This window comes from Oryctolagus cuniculus, chromosome 10, assembly GCF_051225735.1.
Source record: "Oryctolagus cuniculus isolate XC-2025 breed Fujian yellow rabbit chromosome 10, ASM5122573v1, whole genome shotgun sequence".
Classification (NCBI taxonomy): domain Eukaryota; kingdom Metazoa; phylum Chordata; class Mammalia; order Lagomorpha; family Leporidae; genus Oryctolagus; species Oryctolagus cuniculus.
Window position 1 is genome coordinate 101,754,314 of NC_142876.1, and position 24,214 is coordinate 101,778,527.

General features: G+C 56.0%; 2 protein-coding genes across 2 annotated transcripts in view; both read left to right on the top strand.

Moving 5' to 3' along the window:
- IP6K2 (inositol hexakisphosphate kinase 2) overlaps nt 1-12,052 on the top strand; it is a gene marked incomplete at its 5' end in the record, with an annotated part of 32,548 nt that extends 20,496 nt beyond the window's left edge. The window contains 5 exon segments of the mRNA NM_001082377.1: nt 2,158-2,478; nt 4,367-4,589; nt 5,717-5,892; nt 10,682-10,857; nt 11,285-12,052. Coding sequence (NP_001075846.1) covers nt 2,277-2,478; nt 4,367-4,589; nt 5,717-5,892; nt 10,682-10,857; nt 11,285-11,785 — 1,278 coding nt within the window. The 3' untranslated portion in view covers nt 11,786-12,052.
- A 2,072-nt stretch (nt 12,053-14,124) lies between these two features.
- Nucleotides 14,125-23,545, top strand: NCKIPSD (NCK interacting protein with SH3 domain). Its single transcript, XM_051852467.3, has 13 exons — nt 14,125-14,428; nt 16,491-16,600; nt 16,793-16,997; nt 17,170-17,260; nt 17,512-18,038; nt 19,030-19,200; nt 19,342-19,428; nt 19,517-19,655; nt 19,733-19,813; nt 19,979-20,107; nt 20,199-20,291; nt 20,402-20,574; nt 22,660-23,545. Exons 1-13 carry the CDS (start codon nt 14,258-14,260, stop codon nt 22,861-22,863), a joined length of 2,181 nt encoding a protein of 726 aa, XP_051708427.2. The 5' UTR covers nt 14,125-14,257; the 3' UTR covers nt 22,864-23,545.
- The last annotated feature ends 669 nt before the right edge of the window (nt 23,546-24,214 follow it).

Consider the following 24,214-nt stretch of genomic DNA (forward strand, 5'->3'; position numbering starts at 1 on the left):
TATGGGAGGTCGGGATGGGTAAGAGGGAACTTGGAGAAAGATATTTTTGTATTTAATTGAATACATTTAAGGAATCCTGAGCATAGTTTGAAAAGGGTTTGCATCATTAGCATTGCTGTAATAATAGAGGCAATTTCACACATTTCTGAAAACTTTGCACTGTGTGTCTCAAAGCCTGACCCATGAGGAGAGTCTTGTACTTTCAGTGTTCACCATGCTTTGGTGCTGGCAGGTTGGCTGAATCACTGTATTGTTTACTCATGAGATAGTAAACTAGTGCGAACTTGTTTGTATAGAAGTGGAGAAAGGGCTGTGTGACCAGTCATTGGAGAGCGCCATCTTCTGGAGAGAGTCTGAAATAACTAGGATGTACTCACCGTTAGGGTCCCATAGCCTGTGTTAAATTCTGGACTCTTCCTAACATGCCCTCCTGGGGACTTCTGTGGTGATTTGCAGGTAGTATTAGTGGGAAATGAGGACCTCTGGGTCTCTGTTCTTTGCATATAGAAAAAACTAGTGTTCCTAAACCTTGAATCCAGTTGGGGCTCACAGGTTCTAAGAGGAAAAGATTAATACCAACTTAAGTCATTAAAGAGGCTACTGTAGAAAAATACAATTATGTGGTAAAAGCACTCTTGTGAGACAAACACATTATATAGTAGGAATACTCTTCCAAGGCATAAGTGTCAGATCACAGAGGCTCCTGTCTTGGAGCACTCAATAGTCTGGGGTTCACTTGGGAGCTCTAGCTTATTGTCCCTGGCCCTGGATGCATTTCCTAACCTACCCAAATCAGCTTCATTGCAACAGGAAGATGTCGAGGGGGCTGGTGCTGTGACGTAGTGGGATAAGCCTCCACCTGCGGTGCCAGTTTCTGTCCTAGCTGCTCCTCTTCCAATCCAGCTCTCTGCTGTGGCCTGGGAAGGCAGTAGTGCTTGGGCCCTTGGGCCTTCATGGGAGACCCTGAAGAAGCTCCAGGCAGGCTCCTGGCTTTGGATCGGCCAGGTCCTGCCATTGCAGCCATATGGGGAGAGAACCAGCAGACGAAGGCCTTTATCTCTGTCTCTCCCTCTCTCTGTAACTCTACCTCTCAAGTAAATAAATAAAATCTTTATTAAAAAATGCTAAAAAAGGAAGTATGATGAGGACTAAGAAGTTTCTGTAGTCAGCCTGGCACATGACAGGTGCTTTATCTACCTTTGAGGACGAGGGCACATCTCCGGCAGATCCATCCTTACTTCCACCACCTCCTTTGGAATCATGAAAACTGAAAGGGTTTCTAGTAAGATCCTATGTGGATACTGAAATGTAGCTCAAGTCCTGGTAGTGCTAACAGAGACTGCATAGTCTGTCAAGTATAGATGGAAAAGTTCGCCTGACATGCCCTGAGATGGTTAAGAGGCACAGAGGTGTGTTTTTGCTGAAATCTGTGTGGCTCTAGATGCCACAGTAGATGAGTGCCCTGATTGCCCCAGGAGCTCAACTTTGTTTGAAAGGTGTGCCCCAGCTTTTGGCGATCAGGATAGAACCGATAAAAATAGTCGGTGACCTGGAACGCTCTGTGTCTTTTAAACGGAGTTTGCCAGCCTTGATCGGTTGTTTTTAGATACAGACGTTAATCATTAAATCTGGTCGCAAGCTTCATGGGTAATAAGGTTAATGGGGCTTGTCTTTGGCCTTGGGCAGAGAAAGGGTTTGTGGGCACCTTGGGCAAGTGAATCTTGATAGATGATGAATAAGTAGGTTTTAAGTGCCTTTTATAAAAATATAATTTAATGGAGAGATTTGGGCACCAGTCAAGCTTGACAGTCTTACTAGAAAATGTAAAATGTAACCAGAATATTAGGTTTTAAGTTGTGATTTCACCTCGTCACGGTTTAATGTTTTTCCATAGTGGTTTTTTAACTTAATAGATCGTGCCTGTTTATGGGCCCTTGGATCTCAATCCCTGCCTATCTGCATCCGCCCCGCCCACCAGGGGCTCAGGGTATTTGTCTTGAGGGAGGAGGCGGGGCCTAGGTGGGTGGCATGGGCGGGGCCTCGCCTGAATTCCGGCTGTTTGTCTTTCTGCTAGAGCAGCTGGGCCGGCCTGAGGCTCTAAGGCGGTTCCCAGGCAGTTTCTAAATCCCTTGTCATAATTGTGTTTGTTTCTGGCAGAGCGTCCTGGCCTGCGCAAGCCAAGCAGCTGAGACCAAACAGAAGGACAGCAGACGGAGGACGTGCTGGCCGCAGGACCCCGCTGCCTCCCCCTTCTCCCTGCTGCCTGCGCCCGGAGGATGAGCCCAGCCTTCAGGGCCATGGACGTGGAGCCCCGCACCAAGGGCATCCTGCTGGAGCCCTTTGTTCACCAGGTTGGGGGGCACTCGTGTGTGCTCCGCTTCAATGAGACAACCTTGTGCAAGCCTTTGATCCCAAGGGAGCATCAGTTCTACGAGACCCTCCCAGCTGAGATGCGTAAATTCACTCCCCAGTACAAAGGTGAGCCCCCAGCTTCTGGAGGGGTCACCAGGCTGGTGAGGAGATGTGAGGGAGCGTGGCCATGGAGGGCCCCAGAAGCCGTCCCGGGTGCCCCTCCCTCCCTCCCGCTCGCTGTGTTTTCCCTCCTCCTCCTCCTCTTGGCCCGCGCCCAGCACCTCACACCCTCAGTTTTCAAGCCCTGGTAAGATCGCTCAATTTTGTTTTGTGGATTTGTTTTGAGTTGATTTTTGGTGGAAGTTTAGTTGTGTTTTATGTTCAGGTATCTCTAGATCACAGTAACCCATAGTCCCCCATGGGGGGGGCCAGTGGGGGAAGACTTTGGGAGAATTTTACACAGAATACTTGCCGCCTGCTTTTTGTGCTCCAGGAAACCAGAAGCCCAAGTGATTAGGTAGGCTGGGAGCAGGGTTGAGTCAGATGGAATGCAGGAGTGGGAGGCTGTGCTGATTAGCTGAAGCCCTTTGCTGTTACGGAATGTCCCAAAATTTCTATGTGAAGGCAACCCTTTGATTCACATTTGGTGACTTCTTTTTTATAATGCATTTTTGGGGGGACAGCAGCCACCATGGTGGGGTGGGGATGGGGTTGTAAATCAAGGAAGAATTCTATTAAAGAAATGAATTTCTAAATGTGCATTGCCTGGTTATATGAAAGACTGGAACAACTTAGGTTTTTCTGGGACTGTTGAAACGTTCTTTACAGACAAAATGTACTGCGCACCTCTCTGTACTCTGAAATGCATGTGTGATGTGATGGGGGTGGGAAGAGTTGGGGGCCCTCACTTGGTCCTTCTCTGTTGTTTTTTCCAGGACAAAGCCAAACGCTCTTTGTTAGCTGGCCGCCCCTGTCCCCTTTTTTCCCTTGCTCATTTTCCCCATAGCCACAGGGAAGTGTGGCTCCCTGAATTCCCCGTCCTGGCTCCTCTCCGCCCAGCGCTGGGGGCCACCTCAGAAGTGTCGTCTCTCTCTGAGCACGCATTTCCCTGCAGCAAGCCAGCGAGCGGGCGGGCAGCAAGGACTGAGCAAATTGAGTGATCCTGGGGCAGAAAGGCCTGGGAGGAAAGGTGTTCCACCAGGCGGTTGTAAGGCGCTCGTCGGCACCTGCTGAAATGCTGCCACCTGACAGCCCCCTCCTCAAACAGAGACTGTCTAATTACACATAGCAAGTTCTAGAGACTCAAGGGGAGAGCTGCTTTCAAGTCCATCACATGTCTGTGCTCCCCACACAACCCCACCCGCCTTGTGTTCATTTTGTTCTTTTGTGACATGAGACTGCAAAGACCAATAAAAACATTTGAGAGGGACAAAAGGCTTGAGGTGCCACCCGTGTGGGGGTGCTACAGGAAGCCTCTGCTAGGGTGTCTGTTGTGCTGTGTGGTTTGTTTGCCCCTTTATTTTGCTTTGCTTACCCGGTCTTCCCTTACCCTTGGATGCTTCTCACCCCAAGGCAAAACTGTGTTCCTGCTTCATTCAGGCTCTGCTCTAAAGCAAGCCTCAAGGCCACCAGTTTCTGTTCAGGACATGACAAATTCCCACAAGATAAAAAGAGTGATGTTTTGCGTCTTTCTTAGGATTAGAAGAGTTACATGAAAATTAATAAACATTTTCAATGATGGAAAAATGTGTCTTGTAATTCTTTGGCTCTTGCCTTGTTGAGTGCATCAGAGAGGAAGACTCTCAGCCATGTTTGCTCCCTAATCGCTTGTCTTGTATGGTGTCATCTTTTCTAGCTGTTTTGATATTTGTTAGGTTTGCAGAGGAGTTTGGGGCCTCTGGCAACATAGAGACTAAGGAACAGGGTAAGAAAAAAACAAATGTTAAAATCATGTTTTTAGAATGCATCTTCTTATGGAATTAAAAATCTTTCCTGCTCCTCATCCCCTTTCCAGGTGTAGTATCTGTGTGTTTTGAAGAAGATGAAGACAGGAATTTGTGTTTAATAGCATATCCATTAAAAGGGGACCATGGAACTGTGGACCTTGTAGACAATTCAGACTGTGAGCCAAAAAGTAAGGTCCTGAGGTGGACAACCAAAAAACACCATGTTCTAGAATCAGAAAAGACTCCCAAGGAGTGGGTGCGCCAGCACCGGAAAGAGGAGAAGATGAAGAGGTGAGTAAAACTAGGGGGAACCTTGGGCTCTGTGGGAGCGGAGGTGTTGAACGCCTTGGGTACAGCCTGGTTCCCTGGGGATAAAGACTCACCATGGACTTAGGAGGTGCCTAGTCACACAGCGGCTAGTTCCCACTTGGCATACCCAGCCTCTTTTGACTGTGGATTTAGGTCATGCCATTTTATGTAAACAATCACAGCACAGTGGTGCCTGTAAAAGCCATTCAGCGATTCGGTCCATGGCTGCTCTGTGCCTGGAACTGTCTCTTTGTCTCAGGCTGCTCACTGAGAGTGAGGGACAAAATTGTCAGTTAAGCATTCCTGAAACTTGAGGATCCACCTAGGCCGCACCTTCCACGTCCCATACCTTGGCAGGGCTTGTGAAAATACAGATAATGCAGATAGAGTATATATAATGTAGCTAAGTAAATGACTTGCTTCCATGGAATTTCTTTTCTTTTTTTTTTTTTTTTTTTATTTGACAGATAGACAGAGAGAAAGGTCTTCCTTCCGTTAGTTCACCCTCCAAATGGCCACTATGGCCGGCGCTGCGCCGATCCAAAGCCAGGAGCCAGGTGCTTCCTCCTGGTTTCCCATGCGGGTGCAGGCGCCCAGGTACTTAGGCCATCCTCCACTGCCTTCCTGGGCCACAGCAGAGAGCTGGACTGGAAGAGGAGCAACCGGGACTAAAATCCGGCACCCATATGGGATGCCGGCACCACAAGGCAGAGGATTAACCAAGTAAGCCACGGTGCCGGCTCCCTCCATGGAATGTCAATTCAGATTTTCCCGTTCTCTAGTGTTTGCAGTCAGTGGAACTTGGGTGCATCAGGGGCCAGGAGATGTGGTGCTGCCTGGAAGTGTTGGGCAACAGAGGCAGATCATGTATCCTGGGTTCTTCTTGTGGCAGTCTGGCACTTATTTGTTTATTTATTTTTCTAATCAACTTGAGTTTTGATATACACTCTATAAAGTGTACCTATTTGAAAGAGATCAATGAATTTATGCAGATATATACCCTGTAACCACCACTGTATCAAGATCTAACTGTATCACTCTCAGAAAGTGCCTTGGTGTCTCTTTTTATAAGATGTTGTGATTTAATGGATCCTTATCTCTCTTTATAGCCATAAGTTAGAAGAAGAATTTGAGTGGCTAAAGAAATCTGAAGTCTTGTACTACAGTGTAGAGAAAAAAGGGAATGTAAGTTCCCAGCTTAAACACTACAACCCTTGGAGCATGAAATGTCATCAGCAGCAGTTACAGAGAATGAAGGAGAACGCAAAGCATCGGAACCAGTACAGTATCCTTTGTACCAGGGACAAGGAAGGAAAGAAGGTCCTTGGAACTGGTAGAGAGAAGTTGTGTTTTAAGTTGTGGGTGAATTTGAAATTCTCTTCCAGGATTGTGCCAGAAGCCTCCTGTGATGACTGGGGGCAGATAACACATTCCTCAGGGCTGGGAGCTTGCCTGGAAGTCCAGGTGGTGGGGAGTGGGGCTCGTGAAGAAGCCAGCTTACACCAGGTCGGCTTCAGCCTAGGTGGCCTGCCCGAAGCTGGCAGGGGCTGGTCCCTGTTTTCAGACTCCTGCACAAGCCCCCAAACCGTACTCAGCTGCGAGAGCTGAGGCCAGAAGGGTAGGGGACCAGCCTTTAAATCTGACTCATCAGACTGGCACAGGAAGTATACGTTAGGGTGGTGCTAGGTTCCTTTCCCCCAACCCCCACCCCTTGTTACTTGCCCACTAAGCTTTGCTTTAGTGTCTGTTATTTTGTTTGTTTTTATTTTATGGAATGAAATTCTTCAGAATTGAGGATGTTTTATTTTTAACTTTCATTTGGGAAAACAAGTTTAAAATAGAACAGTACATTGAATTTGTAAGTGCCTGTCACCCAGGTTCAGCAGTGAACCCTTGTGTCGTGACTGTCTGTATACCCAGTACCTCATAACTGGACTCCTTTTCTGTTCTTTTTAAAAAATTGATTAGAGAGACAGATGTTTTTCTGCTGTTTTATTCTCAAATGCTTGCAATGGCTGGGACTGGGCAAGGGCCAAACTCGGGCCAGAAACTGAATCCAGATATCTGCAGAGGTGACAGGGACTCAAGTCACTTGAGCCATCACTGCTGTTTGCCATAGTACACATTGGCAGGAGCTAGAGTCAGGAGCGAGAGTCAGGTATCCAACTTAGATACTCCAGTGGGAAATGTGGGCATCTTAGCTGGTAGGCCAGATGTCCACCCCAGACTCCTTTTGAAGCAGATTTGAGATATACCATTTCATATGTGCCTCTTGGGGCCTGGATTTTTATAAGACGTTGTGTGTGTGTACCAGCATGTGTCACTAAAGGATATTAAAACCATTACGTCTCCTCAAAAAGTGGGCAGTACATGTTCAGAGGATAAAAAACTCATCTGGGAGCCAGTGTTGTGGCATAGCTGTGACCTGGCATCCCATAGAGGTGCTGGTTTAATTCCCGGTTGCTCAACTTCTGATCCAGCTCCCTGCTGATAGTCTGGGAAAAGCAGTGGAAGATGGCCTAAGTGCTTGGGTCCCTGCCACCCATGTGGGAGACACGGAAGAAGCTCCTGGCTTCGGCCTGGCCCAGCCCAGCCTAGCCTTGCAGCCATCTGTGGAGTGAACCAGCAGATGGAATGTCTGTATCTCTCCCTCTCTTTGTGTATTTTTTCTTTCAAATAAATAAATAAATAAATCTTAGAAAACTCATCTGTACACTTAGGTACATTTCTTGGTATGTATACTGTATTTCAATAAAATGTTTAAATTTTTAAAAAGTAGGCAATAGTTCCTTACTGTCAAAAGCGTAGTTCTTGTCCATATTCTCCTATCTCAAAAGTATGTTTTTATTGATTGGTCTGAATAGGGATCCATATAAGGTTCATGTGTTGCATTTGATTGAAATGTTCAATCTTTTTTTTTTTTTTTTTTGAAAAAAATTTTTTTTAACTTGACAAATAGAGTTAGACAGAGACAGAGAGAAAGGTCTTCCTTCTGTTGGTTCACTCCCCAAATGGCTTCTACGGCCAGTGCTGTGCTGATCCGAAGCCAGGAGCCAGGAGCTTTTTCCTGGTCTCCCATGCAGGTGCAGGGGCCCAAGCACCTGGGCCATCCTCCACTGCCCTCCCGGGCCACAGCAGAGAGCTGGAGTGGAAGAGGAGCAACCGGGACTAGAACCTGGTGCCCATATGGGATGCCGGCGCTGCAGGCAGAGGCAGAGGATTAACCAAGTGAGCCATAGCACCGGCCCCCAATCTTTTTTTTTTTTTTTTTAAGATTGATTTATTTGGAAGAGTTAACACAGACAGAGAAGGAGAGGCAGAGAGAGAGAGAGGTCTTCCATCGGCTGGTTCACTCCCCATTCAGCCACAATGGCCAGAGCTGAGCTGATCCAAAGCCAGGAGCCAGGAGCTTCTTCCAGGTCTCCCACATGGGTGCAGGGGCCCAAGGACCTGGGCCATCTCCCATTGCTTTCCCAGGTCATAGCAGAGCTGGACTGGAAGTGGAGCAGCCGAGTCTTGAACTGGTCCCCATATGGGATGTCAGCACTGCAGGCGGCAGCCCCACCCGCTGTGCCACAGCACTGGCCCCAAAGTGTTTAATCTTTAATATAGCACTCCCATTTATTGGAAATTTCTTGTCCAGAGAAACTGGATCTTCTAGAGTATGCCATGATCTAGATTTTACTAATGGCACCTCTGGGTGTTATTTACATGTTATTCTGTCCGTTCTGTTTCCATTAAATTGAAAATTGGATCTAAAAGCTTGATTATATTTGGGTTCAGTTTGGGAGAGGGTGGAGCAAGGATCTTGCCATGATGGTATTGTACACATCCGTTGGGAAGCACAGGGCTTACTTGTCTTTCTTTTGGATCATAATTGCCTTTGATCCATTTTTTAATGAGGTGATTTTCTGATGTTGTCATTCATTAGCTGGAATCCCTCCATAAAGAGCAACTTTTCCCCATCAATGACATGTTTATCCTGAGATATTGCTTATATCGGGAAGGCAGTTCAAATGTTTACTTACATATAACATTTGGAATAATGAGTAGATTCCTTTATGTCTTCCAGAAGTGACCAGTGGATTTTTTAGCATCATGATAGATGCATGAATTCAAATTAATTGGTGGGGCTTTTAAACATTTAGTTATTTGAAAGAGCAACAGAGAGGAAGAAAGGGGAGAAAGAGAAATAAAAGAGATCTTCTCTCCGCTCTCCATAAGGCCCCGACAGCCAGGTCTGAGCCAGGCCAAAGCCAGGAACCCCATCCTGGTTTTCCACATAAGTAGCACTTGGGCCATCCTCCATTGCCTTCCCAGGTGCATTAGCAGGAACCTAGATCAGAAGGGGAGCAGCTGGGACTTGAACCAGCACTTCGATATGGGATACTGCATGCAACTGCCTAACCTGCCGTACCACAATGCAAGCCCCAATATGGTGTTTTAGTCCATTGCAGTTGTCCCAGTTGTCCAACGTTGGCCAAGAAAACCTTTTCAAATAGGCTTTTGAGTGATTTTGACACAGTCATGGTATGGTATGTCTGTGAAAGATAGCCTGAGGCCATGTACATTTCCTGCCCTAGACAGGAACTCAGATTCCTCTCAGGCAGAGGTCACCAAAGCTTTCCAGTCAAGGGCCAGATGGGAAATATTTTAGCTTTTGTGGAATATGTCATCTGTGTCACATCTCTGCCACTAGAGCGTGGAAGCAGCCATAGATAGTAATGTAAATGAATTCACGGCTCTGTCCCAGGCGGACCCTATGGTTACTGTCAGTGAATCTCATTGGATTTTCATGTGTCATAAAGTATTACCTATCTTGATCTCTTTAAAAATGTAAAAACTAGGGGCCAGCGTTGTGGAGCAGCAGGTTAAGCCATGTTGTCAATGCCAGGATCCCATTTCAGGGTGCAGGTTTGTGTCCCTGCTGGCCTGTTGCCTATCTGGCTTCCTGCTGATGCTCCTGGGAAGACAATAGAAGATGGCCAAGCATTTGGGGCTTAACAGGAGACCAGGATGGAGTTCCAGGCTCCTGGCTTCAGCCTGACTCAGATCTGGGGAGCAAAGTAGAAGATGGTAGGTCTGTCTCCCTCTACCCTGTCTTCATCTCCCTCTTCTCCCTTTCTCTCTGTTGCTTTGCCTTTCAGATAAATAAATATAAATCTTAAAAATGTAAAAACCATTCCTGGGCCGGCGCCGCAGCTCACTAAGCTAATCCTCCACCTGCGGCTTTCTAGTCCTGGTCGGGGCGCCAGATTCTGTCCCGGTTGTTCCTCTTCCAGACCAGCTCTCTGCTGTGGCCCGGGAGTGCAGTGGAGGATGGTCCAAGTCCTTGGGCCCTGCACCCGTATGGGAAACCAGGAGAAACACCTGGCTCCTGGCTTCGGATCAGCGTGATGCGCTAGCTGCAGCGCGCCAGCTGCGGCGGCCATTGGAGGGTGAACCAACGGCAAAGGAAGACCTTTCTCTCTGTCTCTCTCTCACTGTCCACTCTGCCTGTCCAAAAAAAAAAAAAAAAAAAAAATTCCTGGCTTATAGGCTGTGCAAGAATGAGTAATAGGTCATAATTTCCAGATTTCTGCGGTAGGGCTCACTGGTTCCTTGTAATCCGAAGTGGTGAGACAACAATTGCTGCAAGCGTTGAAGGCCTTGGTACACACAACTGGGAAAAAGACATTGTAAAGAGAAAAATATCTTCAGTTTATACTAATTTTAAATTTCATGTTTAAGGCTATAAGATGTACTGAACTTCTTTGATGTTCTGTGTATAATTGAGGCCAGTTTGCTGGACCGCGGTCCCACACGTAGCTGAGTTCAGGGAGTGGTGTGTGATGTCCCGCACTGGCAGTATCCCAGACCTGTGTGAGTGCAGATGCAGGCTGTGTGCCTGCCAGGTCCCCAAGAAATAGATGTGACTCAGCTCTGCAGTCTGCCCTGGCTCCCTGCCTGGAAGATGGGGGGACTGAGGGAGTCCCCTGTGAGATAAGGGGTCTCCACAGCCAGGCACTGTGCCCTGAGGGCACCAGGGTCCCGAGCAGTAACTTCCTCTTGGAGGATTGTCCTTAACCACTCAGAATTCATCTTACTGGAAAACCTGACTTCCCGCTACGAGGTGCCTTGTGTCCTGGACCTCAAGATGGGCACGCGCCAGCATGGTGATGACGCGTCAGAGGAAAAGGCAGCCAACCAGATCCGAAAGTGTCAGCAGAGCACATCTGCGGTCATTGGTGTGCGTGTGTGTGGCATGCAGGTGAGGGACGTGCTAGTGCAAGAAGGCGCAAGCTAGGGCCTCCAGCAGTCGCCATGCCCCCACCGTGGGATAGTCCTATTGATTCAGAGCGTTCCAGATTTGGCCCTGTGTGAATTTGTTGCTTTATGGTTAAGAAGGGAAGCATGTGTACCTGAGTGCTCCCCTCTGAGACTGGCAAGGCTGGCTGAGTCCAGAGTCTGTGGATAGGAGTGGGGAGGAAGGCAGGAGGGTTAGGCCCTCTCCCACTGACTGTTGAGTTAGGGGCTGTGGCACAAGGACCAACCCTGGGTGGATGGGGGGTGCTGATCAGAGAGTTTAACTCTTCTGCTTGACAAAGCATCTGATGTGGCCTGTCATACCACCCCACCCCACCCCGGTCTTAACATGACCTTCAGCTACTGACCTGCTGCTGTTCTGTCTCCAACAGGTGTACCAGGCAGGCAGTGGGCAGCTCATGTTCATGAACAAGTACCACGGGCGGAAGCTGTCGGTGCAGGGCTTCAAGGAGGCACTTTTCCAGTTCTTCCACAATGGGCGGTACCTGCGCCGTGAGCTCCTGGGCCCTGTGCTCAAGAAGCTGGCAGAGCTCAAGGCAGTGTTGGAGCGACAGGAGTCCTACCGCTTCTACTCCAGCTCCCTGCTAGTCATATATGATGGCAAGGAATGGCCTGAAGTGGCCCTGGACTCAGATGCTGAGGACTTGGAGGACCTGTCAGAGGAGTCGGCCGATGAATCTGCTGGTGCCTATGCCTACAAACCCATTGGTGCCAGCTCCGTGGACGTGCGCATGATCGACTTTGCACACACCACCTGCAGGCTGTATGGCGAGGACAGTGTGGTGCACGAGGGCCAGGACGCTGGCTACATCTTCGGGCTCCAGAGCCTGATAGACATTGTCACAGAGATCAGTGAGGACAGTGGGGAGTGAGCTCGCTGGCTGCTCAGTACCTGAGAGACGCTCTGTGTCCCAGGCACAGCTGTGCTGCGTCGGGGAGGAGGCCAGTATGGCCAGGTGGTGGCCCCTGCAGCCTGGAGCTGATGTGCAGCGGCCTCCGAGCCCCAGCCTGAGCCAGCCCCAGCTGCGCTTGGAGTCTTTTATTTATTTTAACTGTTTCTTCAACATTCCATATTTGATGATGCAGATACCTCTTTCTTCCCTGGGTGTGATTGTTCTAATACACATCTCTTCGTTTATTGTACGCAGTGCTGCTGTGGTTCTTTCCAGGGCAGGCAGCCCCCTCCAACCCTCGCCACGCGCTGTGACCTCTTCCCCAGCCCACCCCCCAGATCCTGAAGTCGCCACAGCCTCTTGGTTTGGCCCTTACTCCCTCAACCCGGCGCCTGGAAATTACCCGGAAAGCAACCTCGCCACACACCTCGCCCAGCCAGGCCCCTCTGTGGTCTGTGATGGCCAGCTATACCTGACAGGTCTTCCTGTGGGCCTGTGCAGCTGCAGCTGACATTGATGAGCAGATGCTGCAAACACTGGGCCTCGCTGTTGCTCCCTCCTGGGGCTGTGTGCTGCCCTTAGATGTCCTGGAGCTAGTTCTGGGGTTAGGTAGCCATGAGGCTCTGATCCATTGGCTGCCATGGGATCTGTGGTAAAGGGGCCCAGGGGATGGAGGACTCAGTAAGGGGGAAGGGGAGGGGATCTGAGCTACAGGGTCATCTTGGCCACGTCCCCTGTCCCCACTCCTACTCAGCTCTGGGCCCCACCGCAGTTCGTACACCAGTCTCATTTAGCAGCCGCACAGCCCAAAAGCTACTGCAGCTCTGTGCCAGGAGGGTTTTCTTTAATGAGGAGCTGAAGGGTGGTCTTTGTTTTTTGTTTTTTTTCATTTTAGTTTCACTGGGGCCGGCACTGTGGCACAGCAGGTTGAGCTGCGGTCTACAGTGCCAGCATCTCACATGGGCTCCAGTTCAAGTCTAGACTTTTCCACTCTGATCCAGCTCCCTGCTAATGCTCTCCACGGGAAAGCAGAGGAGGATGGCCCATGTGCTTGGGTCCCTGCATCCATGTGGGAGACCCGAAAGAAGCTCCTGGTTCCTGGCCTCAAACCAGCTCTTCTCCATCGGTTGCAACCATTTGGGGATGGCAGATCTCTCTGTATGTCTCTCTCAAGTCTGACTTTCAAATAATGAATCTTAAAATATATATATATATATATTTATTTTACTTAAAATGGTAAGATTTTCCAACTTCTGGTTCACTCCCTAAATGGTTGCAACAGCCAATGCTGAGCCAGGAACTCCCACGTGGGTAATGGGGGCTCAAGTGTCTGAGCCACTGTTAGCCGAGACACAAAGTAAGAACCCCAGCGTGGGGTGTGGCCGTGTGCAGCACAACGAGGGAGGTCTTGAAGTGCAGAGCCAGAGCTGATGCAGAAAAGACAGGGCCTGACTGTCAAGTCCTAGCAGCTCTGCCCCACACCTGAACCTCCTAGGACCAGCCCACTGAGGCCCCGGGGCCAGTGTCCACTACTGCATGTTCCAGTGGAAACGGTGTGGTTGGACCAGCCCCAGGAAGCCCTCTCCTCAGGACCCTGGGGGCTGCTTCCCTGGCTCTACCAGGGACCCTTACCCCAAGGGTTCAAAGACCTGGAGGTCTGGGCTGAGTACAGAGTTGAGCAGGTGTGGGTCAAAGTGCTCTTGCATCCCGCTCCTCACTGCCTGCCAGCCCCCCCCCCCCCCCCGATCGCGCTCAGGAGTGGGTGTCTGGAGTAAGACAAGAAAACAGCAACATGAAAGCGAGTATCAGGGTGGGAGCTTGACGACCTCTTGCTGTGGGAGGCAGGAACGGGATGTGCAGAAGCCGGAGGCTGAAGAGGGAGGGCTGGAGCCGAGGAGCCAAGATGGGAGGACTCGGCACAGGATAGTCGGACCCCCTTCCCCACACTCGCTCCCCATTGCCCACCACCGGCATAGCACTGGAGCTGGGGTTTGGTGCGGAGCAGCCCAGGAGACCCGGCCTCTGTAGAGGCTTTCAAAAAACGAGAGCGCCGCGTCCGAGTCGCTGTCCTCTAGCAGGTTGGAACCCACTGCCCGGGAATGTTCGGGCTGCGGCGGGGAAAAGGAGCGGAGAGCCGGGCCAGGGAAGCCGAGGCCAGGGCTCTGGGGGAGGCGGGGTCGGTCCTGGCTGGCGTGGGGTAACCGTGCAGACTTTGCGAGGTTCGGAGCAGAGGCAGACTCCCGAGCCGCGCCCCGCTCCGTGGAGCCGCCAGGGGGCGCCGGCGCCCCGCTGCGTGGGCTGACACCCACGGGGCGGAGCAGCGGCGGGCGGGAGCGCGCACGCGCGGTGTGTCACGGGGCGGTACGAGCGCGGCGCGGCGCTCCTGGCCTGGCGTCCTGGCTCCGCAGCTCCTGCCGCTTTTGCGGCACCGGGGCGGCCCGGCCTGGCCTCATGTACCGAGCGCTGTATGCGTTCCGCTCGGCGGAGCCCAACGCGCTGGCGTTCGCTGCGGGCGAGACCTTTCTGGTGCTGGAGCGCAGCAGCACGCACTGGTGGCTGGCGGCGCGGGCGCGCAGTGGCGAGACAGGCTACGTGCCACCCGCCTACCTGCATCGCCTGCAGGTGAGTGTGCCCCTCCTCGGCGCGGCCTCCACGGCCCCTGTGACTGGACCCCGCAGGACGGACCCCGACGCTCGGGGACCAGCGGCCGGGACCTTTAGCAGACAGGAAGTTTGCGATCCTGACCCTTGAGATTCCTAGACCAATGGCGACTGAGAATCTCAAGAGCCAGCATCCCCTGCCGAAAACCGGGCTGTTGACAGCCAACCCCAGACACACCTAAAGACTCACTGTGGGACCTGAGACTCCTTAGGACCCGGAACGCCCGGCAGAGGAACCTCCGTCATAGAATAACAGAGCCTGAGACTCCCACCCTATCGAACGCTGGCCAATTAAGCCACTCCCTGAGACCCCAGACCCTTGATGCCTTCTGCCCGTCGAACCTCGGCCCGGAGCTGTGCCTCCGCTGAGACCTGGGTCACCTTCCACACCACCTGTTTCTCCAGCCATCTTCCAGGCCCTCAACCCCCCACTTGGACCCCACCCCTCACGGGATCCCCAAGCCCTGTGCTGTAATCAGCTTTTCCCAAGAGCCCCACAGATTCCCCTTTGAATCCAGGCCCCCAGCCCGCGCCGACATCCCTGGCGCTGCTCCTCAAGCCTCCGGTCCCAACTTCTGGGACTTCCTTCCTCCCAAAGCAGCGAAGCTCTGTCGCTCGTGCCCAGCCCGGAGTGGAGGCTTCTCCTGTCAGGAGGAAGTGAGTCCTCCTCGTGGTCTGACCGTGGCCCCATTTCCTTCCCATGGATGCTGCAGTCCCAGATCCTGCTCCCGGGGCTGGGGTGCGGAATCTCCAGCCAGTCTGTCCAGACCCCGGGGAGAAGGTGGGCCCGGAGCCGCCCTGTCCGTGCCAGACAGTCCCTAGCCTTAGGAAACATCCTGTCCCGGCCTGGTTGAGGACAGAAATAACAAGATAAATTTGGAAGTGTCATCTGGTCTTACTGGAGGGGCTGGGCCCAGGGCCCTTGGGGCTCCTTCCCAGACCCTCAGCGTAATCCCATTTGGACTGCTCTTGGGGTGAGAGCGGAGGCCCTGGGCACCCGGCTGCTGGGTCTGGAGCGAGTGCGTCAGACCGAAGCCTCTGTGGGGTTGGGGTCTCATCAAAGGCTCCTCTTCCCGTCCTGGGCATAGGTCGGGGCCTGCATCGTGTCTTTCGGCGAGCCTCCCTGTCTCTGTGGCCCGCTGTCGGTCTCCTGTGGCTCTCCACCTGCGTGTCTGTCTGTCTCTGACTCTCGCGGGCCGTCCGTGGCTCTCAGGCGCTCTGAGTGTCTCTGCGTGTCTCTGTTCCGCTCTGGTGTCACTCCCTCTCGCTGCACACTGGCATGCCCCGTTCCCCCCGGAGGGGCCATGGCCACCTCGGTGCTCCAGCTCCTGTGCAGCCTGATGGACCATGAGGGCCCGGGGCGGGTGGGGTGGGGGGCATCAGGTCCCACAGCTGCTGCCCCACACGCTACCCTGTGCCGGCAGGCGGGGTTGCCCGAGATGGCAACAGAACCTGGAGCAGGGGCCAGGCCCCTTTCTCATGTGCATCCATCCCACAACACAGAACCACTTCCCAGGGAAGTCTGGAAGGTTCCTGGGGGAGGGCCAGCAGCGGGGATGGGGAGGGAGGTCCCTTTGGCCCGTTCTCGGCTCCCAGGGCCTGCAGAGGGCTCCCTGAGGACAGGGCTCTTCTGGGGTGTGACCTTGGCTTTGTGAAGGATCAGCAAGCCCCAGAGTGATTTCTCGAGGGTTCCAGACACTGGAATCGTCCTGCTTGGCTTTTCCGCACGAGCTCCGAGCCCAGCCCCGGGATAGACGAGGTGTACCCTCCTGGCCTCAAGCTGGGGGTCCCTGGGCTGTGTCGTGGCTCTGAAGCCCTGCCTTTCACAGACATCTCAGCCAAGGTCCTCCCTGTGGGATAAAATTGTGGGTGGCCACACGAGGGCCACCCTGCGTCCTGGCTCCCCGGCAGGACGGTTTGTGAACCCCACTCTGCGTCCTAGTTCTGCCTTCTGTGCTCATGCCCAGCATCCCAGGCTTCAGCCATGGGTTCCCCCAGCCCTGACGGCCTCCCCTGCCCCCCAGGGCCTAGACCAAGATGTCCTGCAAGCCATCGACCGGGCCATCGAGGCCGTGCACAACACAGCCATGCGGGACGGGGGCAAGTACAGCCTGGAACAGCGTGGCGTCCTCCAGTGAGTGCGGCGGGTGGAGGTGGCACCTCCCAGAGAGCGTGCTGGGCGGGGACCCTCAGCGGCCACCAGAGATGTGCAGGGGACGAGACTGGCAGGGCACGCGCACGGGGTGCGGCGGGGGAGATGGTGTTCGTGGGAGGAGCAAGTGTGAGGACTCCGCACCCCCTGAGAGTCTCCCTGGCCCTCTGTCAGGAAACTGATCCACCACCGGAAAGAGACCCTGTCTCGCAGAGGCCCCTCGGCTTCCAGCGCTGCAGCGATGACCCCGTCCACCAGTGACCACCATCTGGATGCTGCAGCCGCCCGGCAGCCCAATGGGATGTGTCGAGCCGGGTTCGAGCGGCAGCACAGCCTGCCCAGTTCTGAGCATCTCGGGGCAGATGGCGGCCTCTACCAGGTGAGGGCATCCTGGAGAAGGGAGGGGTCGGAGCTTAAGGCTCAGGGGATGCACTGGGCTCTGCACCGCAGCCCAGCCCTGCAGCCCTCCCCCTGCCCGGAGCCCAGGGCCCCAGCCAGGCTGTCGCCTGGACGGCTGCCCGTCCTCCCAGACCCTATTTCTGTCTTCCCAGATCCCGCCACAGCCGCGCCGGGCAGCACCCACCACGCCGCCCCCACCCGTGAAGCGCCGGGACCGAGAGGCCCTGGTGGTCTCAGGGAGCGGTGAGAAGGCAGGGGTGGGGGTTCTGGGCTGGGGGCACCCAGGGCTTGGAATGGTTTTTCTGTCCACATCAGGGAGATGAGGCTCTAGGCTTGGATAAAGACAGGGCTGCCACGTTGGGGTATTGGGGCCTCTGGGCGTGGTGGGGAAACAGGAGCCAGCAGAGGAACAGGGCTGGGGACACGGGCTCTGGGCTAGGAGGGCGGGGAGCCCTGGGGGCTGGCCCAGCACAGCATCTACTCTCTGCCCACAGGCGGCCGCAGCGCCACACCCTGCGGGGGCAGTTCTGTGTCCAGCGGCTCCTCAGTCAGCAGCACCTCCCTGGACACACTCTATACCGGCTCCAGCCCGTCTGAGCTGGGACCCAGCTGCTCCCCCACACCCCCACCCGTGCCCCGCCGAGGGACCCATACCTCCATCTCCCAGCCCCAGCCTCAGCCCCAGCCCCAGCCCCAGCCCCAGCCCCTGCCCCCTCCCTCCAAGGTGCCATCTCCTGAGCCCACTGCCGAGGAGGTGGCAGTGGGTACAGCCTCAGCCCCTGAGCCCCTGGAGGCCCTGGGTGCGCTGAGCCTGGGCAGCACAGAGGAGAAGGCAGCGGCCGAGACCGCTGTGCCCAGGACCATTGGGGCAGAGCTGATGGAGCTTGTGCGGAGAAACACCGGCCTGAGCCACGAGTTATGCCGCGTGGCCATCGGCGTCGTGGTGGGTCACATCCAGGCCTCGGTGCCGGCCAGCTCACCTGTCATGGAGCAGGTCCTCCTCTCGCTGGTGGAGGGCAAGGTGAGGGTGGGCAGCATGGCCAGGAGCCTCCCCACCCTCAGTCCACCCTGCCACCCCCACACCCCCCCGTCCGCTCTCCTGCTCGCCCAGCCTGTGTGAGACAGGGACTTGTCAAGCGCCAGCCCTGGGCTTTCATTGTGCTGGGCACTGGGGACGTTTGAGCTTGTCCACGAAGAAAGGAAGGCAGGGAGGAAGTGCACTCAGGCGTGTGTGCAGCCCGGACAAGGGCTGTGCAGCAGGACTGAGAACGGCTCGCAGGAAGCGGAAGAAGAAAGCCCGCGGGGTGGGCCTTGGGGAGAGGGAGCTGGTGGTGGGGAGGAGGTGAGACACGGACCGGGGAAGATGAGACCATGTCTGAGCGGCCGGGAGGGAAAGAGGGCGAGGCGGGCCATGGCAGCCATGGGGCGGAGAGAATGGGTGCTTGGAGAGCTGTGACGGGGGCCTGGCACTGACGGACCTGGACGAGAGGGAGCAGGTGTGTAGGCATTGTAGGCTGGGACAGGTCCGTTCCCAGATCTGGCTGTTGGTCAGCAGCAGGACTGGGGGCAGTGACCCACATTCCATGAAGGGGGCCAGATGTGCCCAAGGTCCCTCCTTAGGGCTCTTCCTACCCTCTGGAGTGGGGGCAGTGGAGCAGCGGGCTTGCCTGTGCTGGGCATGGCAGCCAGTGCCTGGTTAGCAGGGCTGTGTGGCGGGTGGGTCGACGACAGCTGGATACCGTGGGGAATGGACGAGTGGGGGCTCCACGTCACACTCAGAGTGACAGCGCCCCTGACCTCCTGGGCGGTGTTTGTCCAGGTCTGGGAGGACAGACAAGTTGCTGGATCCTTCTACCCCCTCACTGTCTCACGCCCTGTCCTGCCCTGGGAGGCCACCATGGGCCCTGAGCGGGCCATGAGGGGCTTGAGCTCAAGGGGGCCCGGGCTTTGGGGGCTCCCTGGAGATGGTGGCAGGCAGAGCATGTAGTGAGGCACACCCCCTCTCCCCCCAGGACCTGAGCACGGCGCTGCCCTCGGGGCAGGTCTGCCACGACCAGCAGAGACTGGAGGTGATCTTCACGGACCTGGCCCGGCGGAAGGACGACGCCCAGCAGCGGAGCTGGGCCCTGTATGAGGACGAGGGCGTCATCCGCTGCTACCTGGAGGAGCTGCTGCACATTCTGGTATGGGGTGGGGGCCCCGCACGTCCCCCAGGGTGGGGCAGTGACCCCCACACTGCCCCGGCCCTCTTGAATGCTCGGGAGTCTCCCCCTGCACACAGGTGCTCAGCTCACGCTGGGTGACCCACCTCCTCTCCCCTGCAGACTGACGCAGACCCTGAAGTTTGCAAGAAGATGTGCAAGAGAAATGAATTCGAGTCTGTCCTGGCCTTGGTGGCCTATTACCAAATGGTGTGTGCAGGACAGAGGGGAGGGGGCGCAGAGGGTCCCGGGTAAGGGTGGGGCTTCTGGGCACTGAGTGCGCGGGGTCCCCTGCCAGGAACACCGGGCCTCGCTGCGCCTGCTGCTGCTCAAGTGCTTCGGAGCCATGTGCAGCCTGGACGCGGCCATCATCTCCACCCTCGTGTCCTCTGTGCTGCCTGTGGAGCTGGCAAGGGACATGCAGACGGACACACAGGGTGAGGCCGCTGGGCAGGCGGGTGGGCCGGGCTTCCCGCCGTTGTCGGGAGCTCTGACTGCCTTCCTTGCCTGCTAGACCACCAGAAACTCTGTTACTCTGCGCTCGTCCTGGCCATGGTCTTCTCCATGGGGGAAGCGGTGCCCTACGCACACTACGGTAAGACCGCAGGGTGGCTGGCCGGCCGAACGCAGGGCCTGGGCACCTGCTGACCTTCGCCTGGCAGGGCTAGGGTGTCTCCAAGGCTCCCAGAAAGCCAAGGAGGCTGAGTCCCGTTGGTAGGCGGCAGGGACGCAGCTGCTCACTTCCCTGTGCCCCTCCCAGAACACCTGGGCACCCCCTTCGCCCAGTTCCTGCTGAGCATTGTTGAGGATGGACTGCCCTCGGACACGACGGAGCAGCTGCCAGACCTGTGCGTGAACCTCCTGCTGGCGCTCAACCTGCACCTGCCAGGTGGGGCGGGGGCCTGGCCGGGAGGTGGCCGGCTCCCCGGGGGGCCGTCTGGCCTCAGCGTCTGTCTTGTCTACACTGTGCCCTTCCTCAGCCCCCGAGCAGAACATCATCATGGCTGCCCTGAGGAAGCACACCAATGTCAAGATCTTCTCCGAGAAACTGCTGCTGCTGCTGAACCGAGGGGGTGAGGGCGCCGAGCCAGTGTGCCGTGATGTCGCGGTCCCCTGCAGCCCCGCGGGGCGACTCTGGCACACCCCAGAGGCCATCCTGACCCCTGTGACTCCTGCCTCCTAGATGACCCCGTGCGCATCTTTGCGCACGAGCCCCAGCCGCCGCACTCCATCCTCAAGTTCCTGCAGGACGTGTTCAGCAGCCCCTCCACGGCCGCCATCTTCTACCACACAGACATGATGGCACTCATCGACATCACCGTGCGACACATCGCCGACCTGTCGCCCGGGGACAAGGTGCCTGGCCGGGGCCGCGGTGGGGGTTGTGTGAACACTGGGACGTGACGCTGGGTGGAGGCGAGGGGCCAGGGCCCCTGCCGGAGCCGGGCGAGTGTGGGAGACCACTTGGGAACCAGGACAGGTGTGGCAAGACACAGCGGGGGGCCACACTGAGGCCATCTGGAGAAAGTTGGAGGGGCAGGAAGTAAGGATGGGGGGGCATGGGGGGGCATGGGCATGGCTGCGGCAGGAAGTTCTGAGCTCTTCTGTGGCAGGGAAGGGACCCGACCCGCAGAGTGGAAGGCAGGAGGCCGCGAGGAAGCACCAGGGTGCCGCGGCAGTGGCGAGACGCGGCCCGGTCTGCGGTGTTGCAGGGGATCGGGCAGGGCTTGCGGCTGGATGAAGCCCCGATTGTCGGGCAGCAGCAAGGCAGGAGCAGGGACTTCCTGGGCAAGACCGTTGTGTTGCTGGTGTGTCGGGGTTGAGGAGCTACCTGCCGGCTACCCAGGTGCCCGGGGCACCAGGGGGACCATGGGAAGCGAGTTGGGAGCAGAGCGAGGTTTTAGAATCGTCTGTTCCGAGATGGGATGAGAAGCCCGTGGCGGTGCGGTCACCTGGGAGGTGAGATAGATGGCCAGGTCAGCCTGGGCGCAGCAGGGAGAGGCCCAGGGGAAACCGAGAGAGCAGGAGCCCCAGAGCCACGTGTCCGGTGGAGGAAAGGAAGCAGCCAACCCCTCTCAGCACCGTTAGGAGCCTGAGTACAAGGGCTGAGGACTGGCCCCTGGCAGTCGCCCAGAGGTCAGTGGCGATGGGCTGGTGCGCCGTGGCATGGAGGGCAGAGCGTGGGCAGGAAGTTGGGAGTGGGAATGAGGGGCCGTGGGAAGCAGTACGTGGAGACAGTGCTTGTGAATTTCTGTGAAGGGAAGCAGAAAATGGGGGGGGGGGGTCGTTAGGGGAAATGAGAGCTGGGGTCAGGAAGCCTTTGAAAGGTGGGAGGTGCTGGTGCATGTCCTGAGCCAGGAGTGGCCCAGCAAGCGCTGGCCAAGGGCCGGCCTCTGGGGAGGAGGCCGCCTGGACAGGAGCCAGGGCAGCTTGTTCTGAGGAGGGGCTGCCGAGAGGAGAGAGCTTCCGTCTTCTCCACGAAGCTCAAGGCCAGCTGTCTGCAGTTTAGGGTTGGGAGATAGAAGGGGGTACCGGTGCCGCCGGGAGCACGGACGCGGCAGAGAACAGCGCTGGGCGCCCCGGCAATGTTGCCTGTCGGTTTGAGGTTGGCTGGTCTACAGCTTAGACACTGGCGTGGGAGGCGCGGGCGCCGCCTGGTTCTCCCTCCCAGGGTTGGGAGTTAGCAGGGTGAAGCCTGGCCATCGATCCCTCTGTGAGAGACAGCGAGGGAGCAGACAGGGCTGGGGTGGGGGTGGGGAGGGGGTCTCGAGGAAGAGATGGGGGTCACATCACAGGGGTTAAGCCCGAGGTGTGGGGAGTATGGTTTCAGAGCCTGTGGCGAATGTAAGATGGCCAGGTCTTAGGCCGGGCTTGCACGTGGGATGCGTGGGGAGCTGGACTCCTCCCGGGTTTCCGACCCGTACTGTTGCAGCAACTGTGTGCTTTTTATTAGGACAAAGAGCAGGAGAAAACCTTCGCTTGGGAGGGTGATGGATCACGAGTTGATGGTGGGTTTATGGGTTTGAGGTCTCTGGGAGACGTGCAGGCAGTAGCAGGTGAACAGTGGGATGTTCTCGTCTGGAGTTCACAGGAGAGGCTGAGGCGAGGGGTGCCAGGGTGGGTCCCTGTTTGAAGCTGCAGGTGTGAATGAGATGTCCGGGTGGACGCAAAGGGCCTCTGACAGACGGACACAGCACCTTGAGGGCCCAGTTCTGAAGGCTGAGCAGGACCTCACTGGGCGGGCAGGTTCTGGGCCTGTCCGCCGCTGGGAGGACACACAGGCTGCCTGAGCCACCGGTGAAGGCGGGTTCTGGGCGCTGGGGACGCAGCCCGGATGTTCAGGTAGTGGGAGCTGGCCCATGGGGCAGGAGTGGCCTGTCCCCGTCTGGTGGCTGGCACAGTGCCTCCCTGGGGTGTCTGAGCTGGCTGCTCTCTCCACAGCTGCGCATGGAGTACCTCTCCCTGATGCACGCCGTGGTCCGCTCCACACCCTACCTGCAGCACCGCCACCGGCTGTCCGACCTGCAGGCCACTCTGCGGCGCATCCTGACGGAGGAAGAGGCTTCGCCCCAGTGCCAGATGGACCGGATGATTGTCCGAGAGATGTGCAAGGAATTCCCAGTGCTGGGAGAGACCGCCAGCTAGCACCTTCCCTCTCTCCTTCCCTGCAGCCCCAGTCAGGGTACAGGGGACTCAGGGGCTTGGCCCTAAGAATGTTTTGCACTGACAGTGAGGGGAAGAGGGGATAGAAGGGACCTGAGCCCTGAGCAGGTAGCCCCCACCTGAAGTAGTGCTCATGCAAGGGGCCAAGTGCAGGATTGGGGACCATGGTCTGGGAGCTACACTGGGGCAGGGGAAATGTACAAGCTGAAGCCCTCTCTCCCCTGGTAGGCCGCTTCTTCAGCATGCCCCCACCCCTACCCATATGCGCGCTCAGTCCTGCCGCTGCTCCAGGCTGGGCCAGGGCCCCGCTCTGCCTGGTCTGTGTCCTGGGCCTCAGCAAGCCATGTCCTTGGGGTGAGGGGAGGCACCTCCCACCAGCTCTGTTCTTTGCCTTAGCTTTGCAGTGAGTGCTGCTCATGTGCCCCTACCCCTAAGGGGGTCGCTGCCCCTCGCTCCCACCCCCAGAGGCCTTGGCCAAGCTGCTGCTTTGAAAGCGGGATCTTGGAGACAGGCCATCCATCCTGGAGCCTCACGGCACGGGATGATGGTGCTGAGAATGCCAACGACAGAATCTATTTTCTCTCTGAAAATGCAGACTGGAAGCCATGTGTATTTTCTGATGTGCTGCAGCTCACCTTAGGAAATAAATCACAGGCACCTGGAAGTGGGCTTCCCTGTCTGATGCTGTTGGGCGGCAGAGGAGGGTGGTAGGGGTCCCCGGACCCTGGCAGCCCAGCCTGTGCCGTCAGGCCCGAGAAGCAGTGGCCCTGGAGCCCTGTTCCAGTGTCTCCCCCTAAGCTTCTACTCCTCCTGGGCTCCAGCGCGGCGCCTCCCTCTGTCCACCTGCAGGCTCACTTACATCTTTGTCTGCTTTGAATGCCACCCCCTCTCCCTTGTTGGTCCCCTGTCACCCACAGCTGTTCTTAACTGCAGCAGGCCCTCCTCGCAGCCCTGGACGCCTGGGCCCCTGGTCCACCCTGATTTCCCGTATTTGTCATTGAGTCTGACACAGTCCTCTCATTTTACAACCCCAGAAGAGATTTGATGATGGTAGGGTGAAAAGAATATCTTAACCACCGTCGGGCTACGTTTGCACAGCTGTTTAGAGGAACTAGGGGCCAGACTGTGACAGAAAGTGCATTGTCGTGTCTCCGTGGGCTCCCAGGTTAGCCCAGAGGCTCTCCCTGCGTAGGGAGGAGAGTCGGGCACCCCACGCAGGCCCCAGTTGGAAGAAGTTTCCAGCAACTCCCTTCATTTTTCACCCAAAACTCTGCACTCACCATATGATCCCACTCATCCAGAATCGTTGACACTGTGATTTGTGGTCACCGTT

Bases quoted from the DNA above. Each gene is read 5' to 3' on its own strand.
- NCKIPSD (XM_051852467.3), top strand. From the start codon at position 14,258: ATGTACCGAGCGCTGTATGCGTTCCGCTCGGCGGAGCCCAACGCGCTG. The intron at 17,261-17,511 runs GTGAGAAGGCAG...CTCTGCCCACAG, and splicing joins CCTGGTGGTCTCAGGGAGCG to GCGGCCGCAGCGCCACACCC. The intron at 19,814-19,978 runs GTAAGACCGCAG...TGCCCCTCCCAG, and splicing joins GGTGCCCTACGCACACTACG to AACACCTGGGCACCCCCTTC.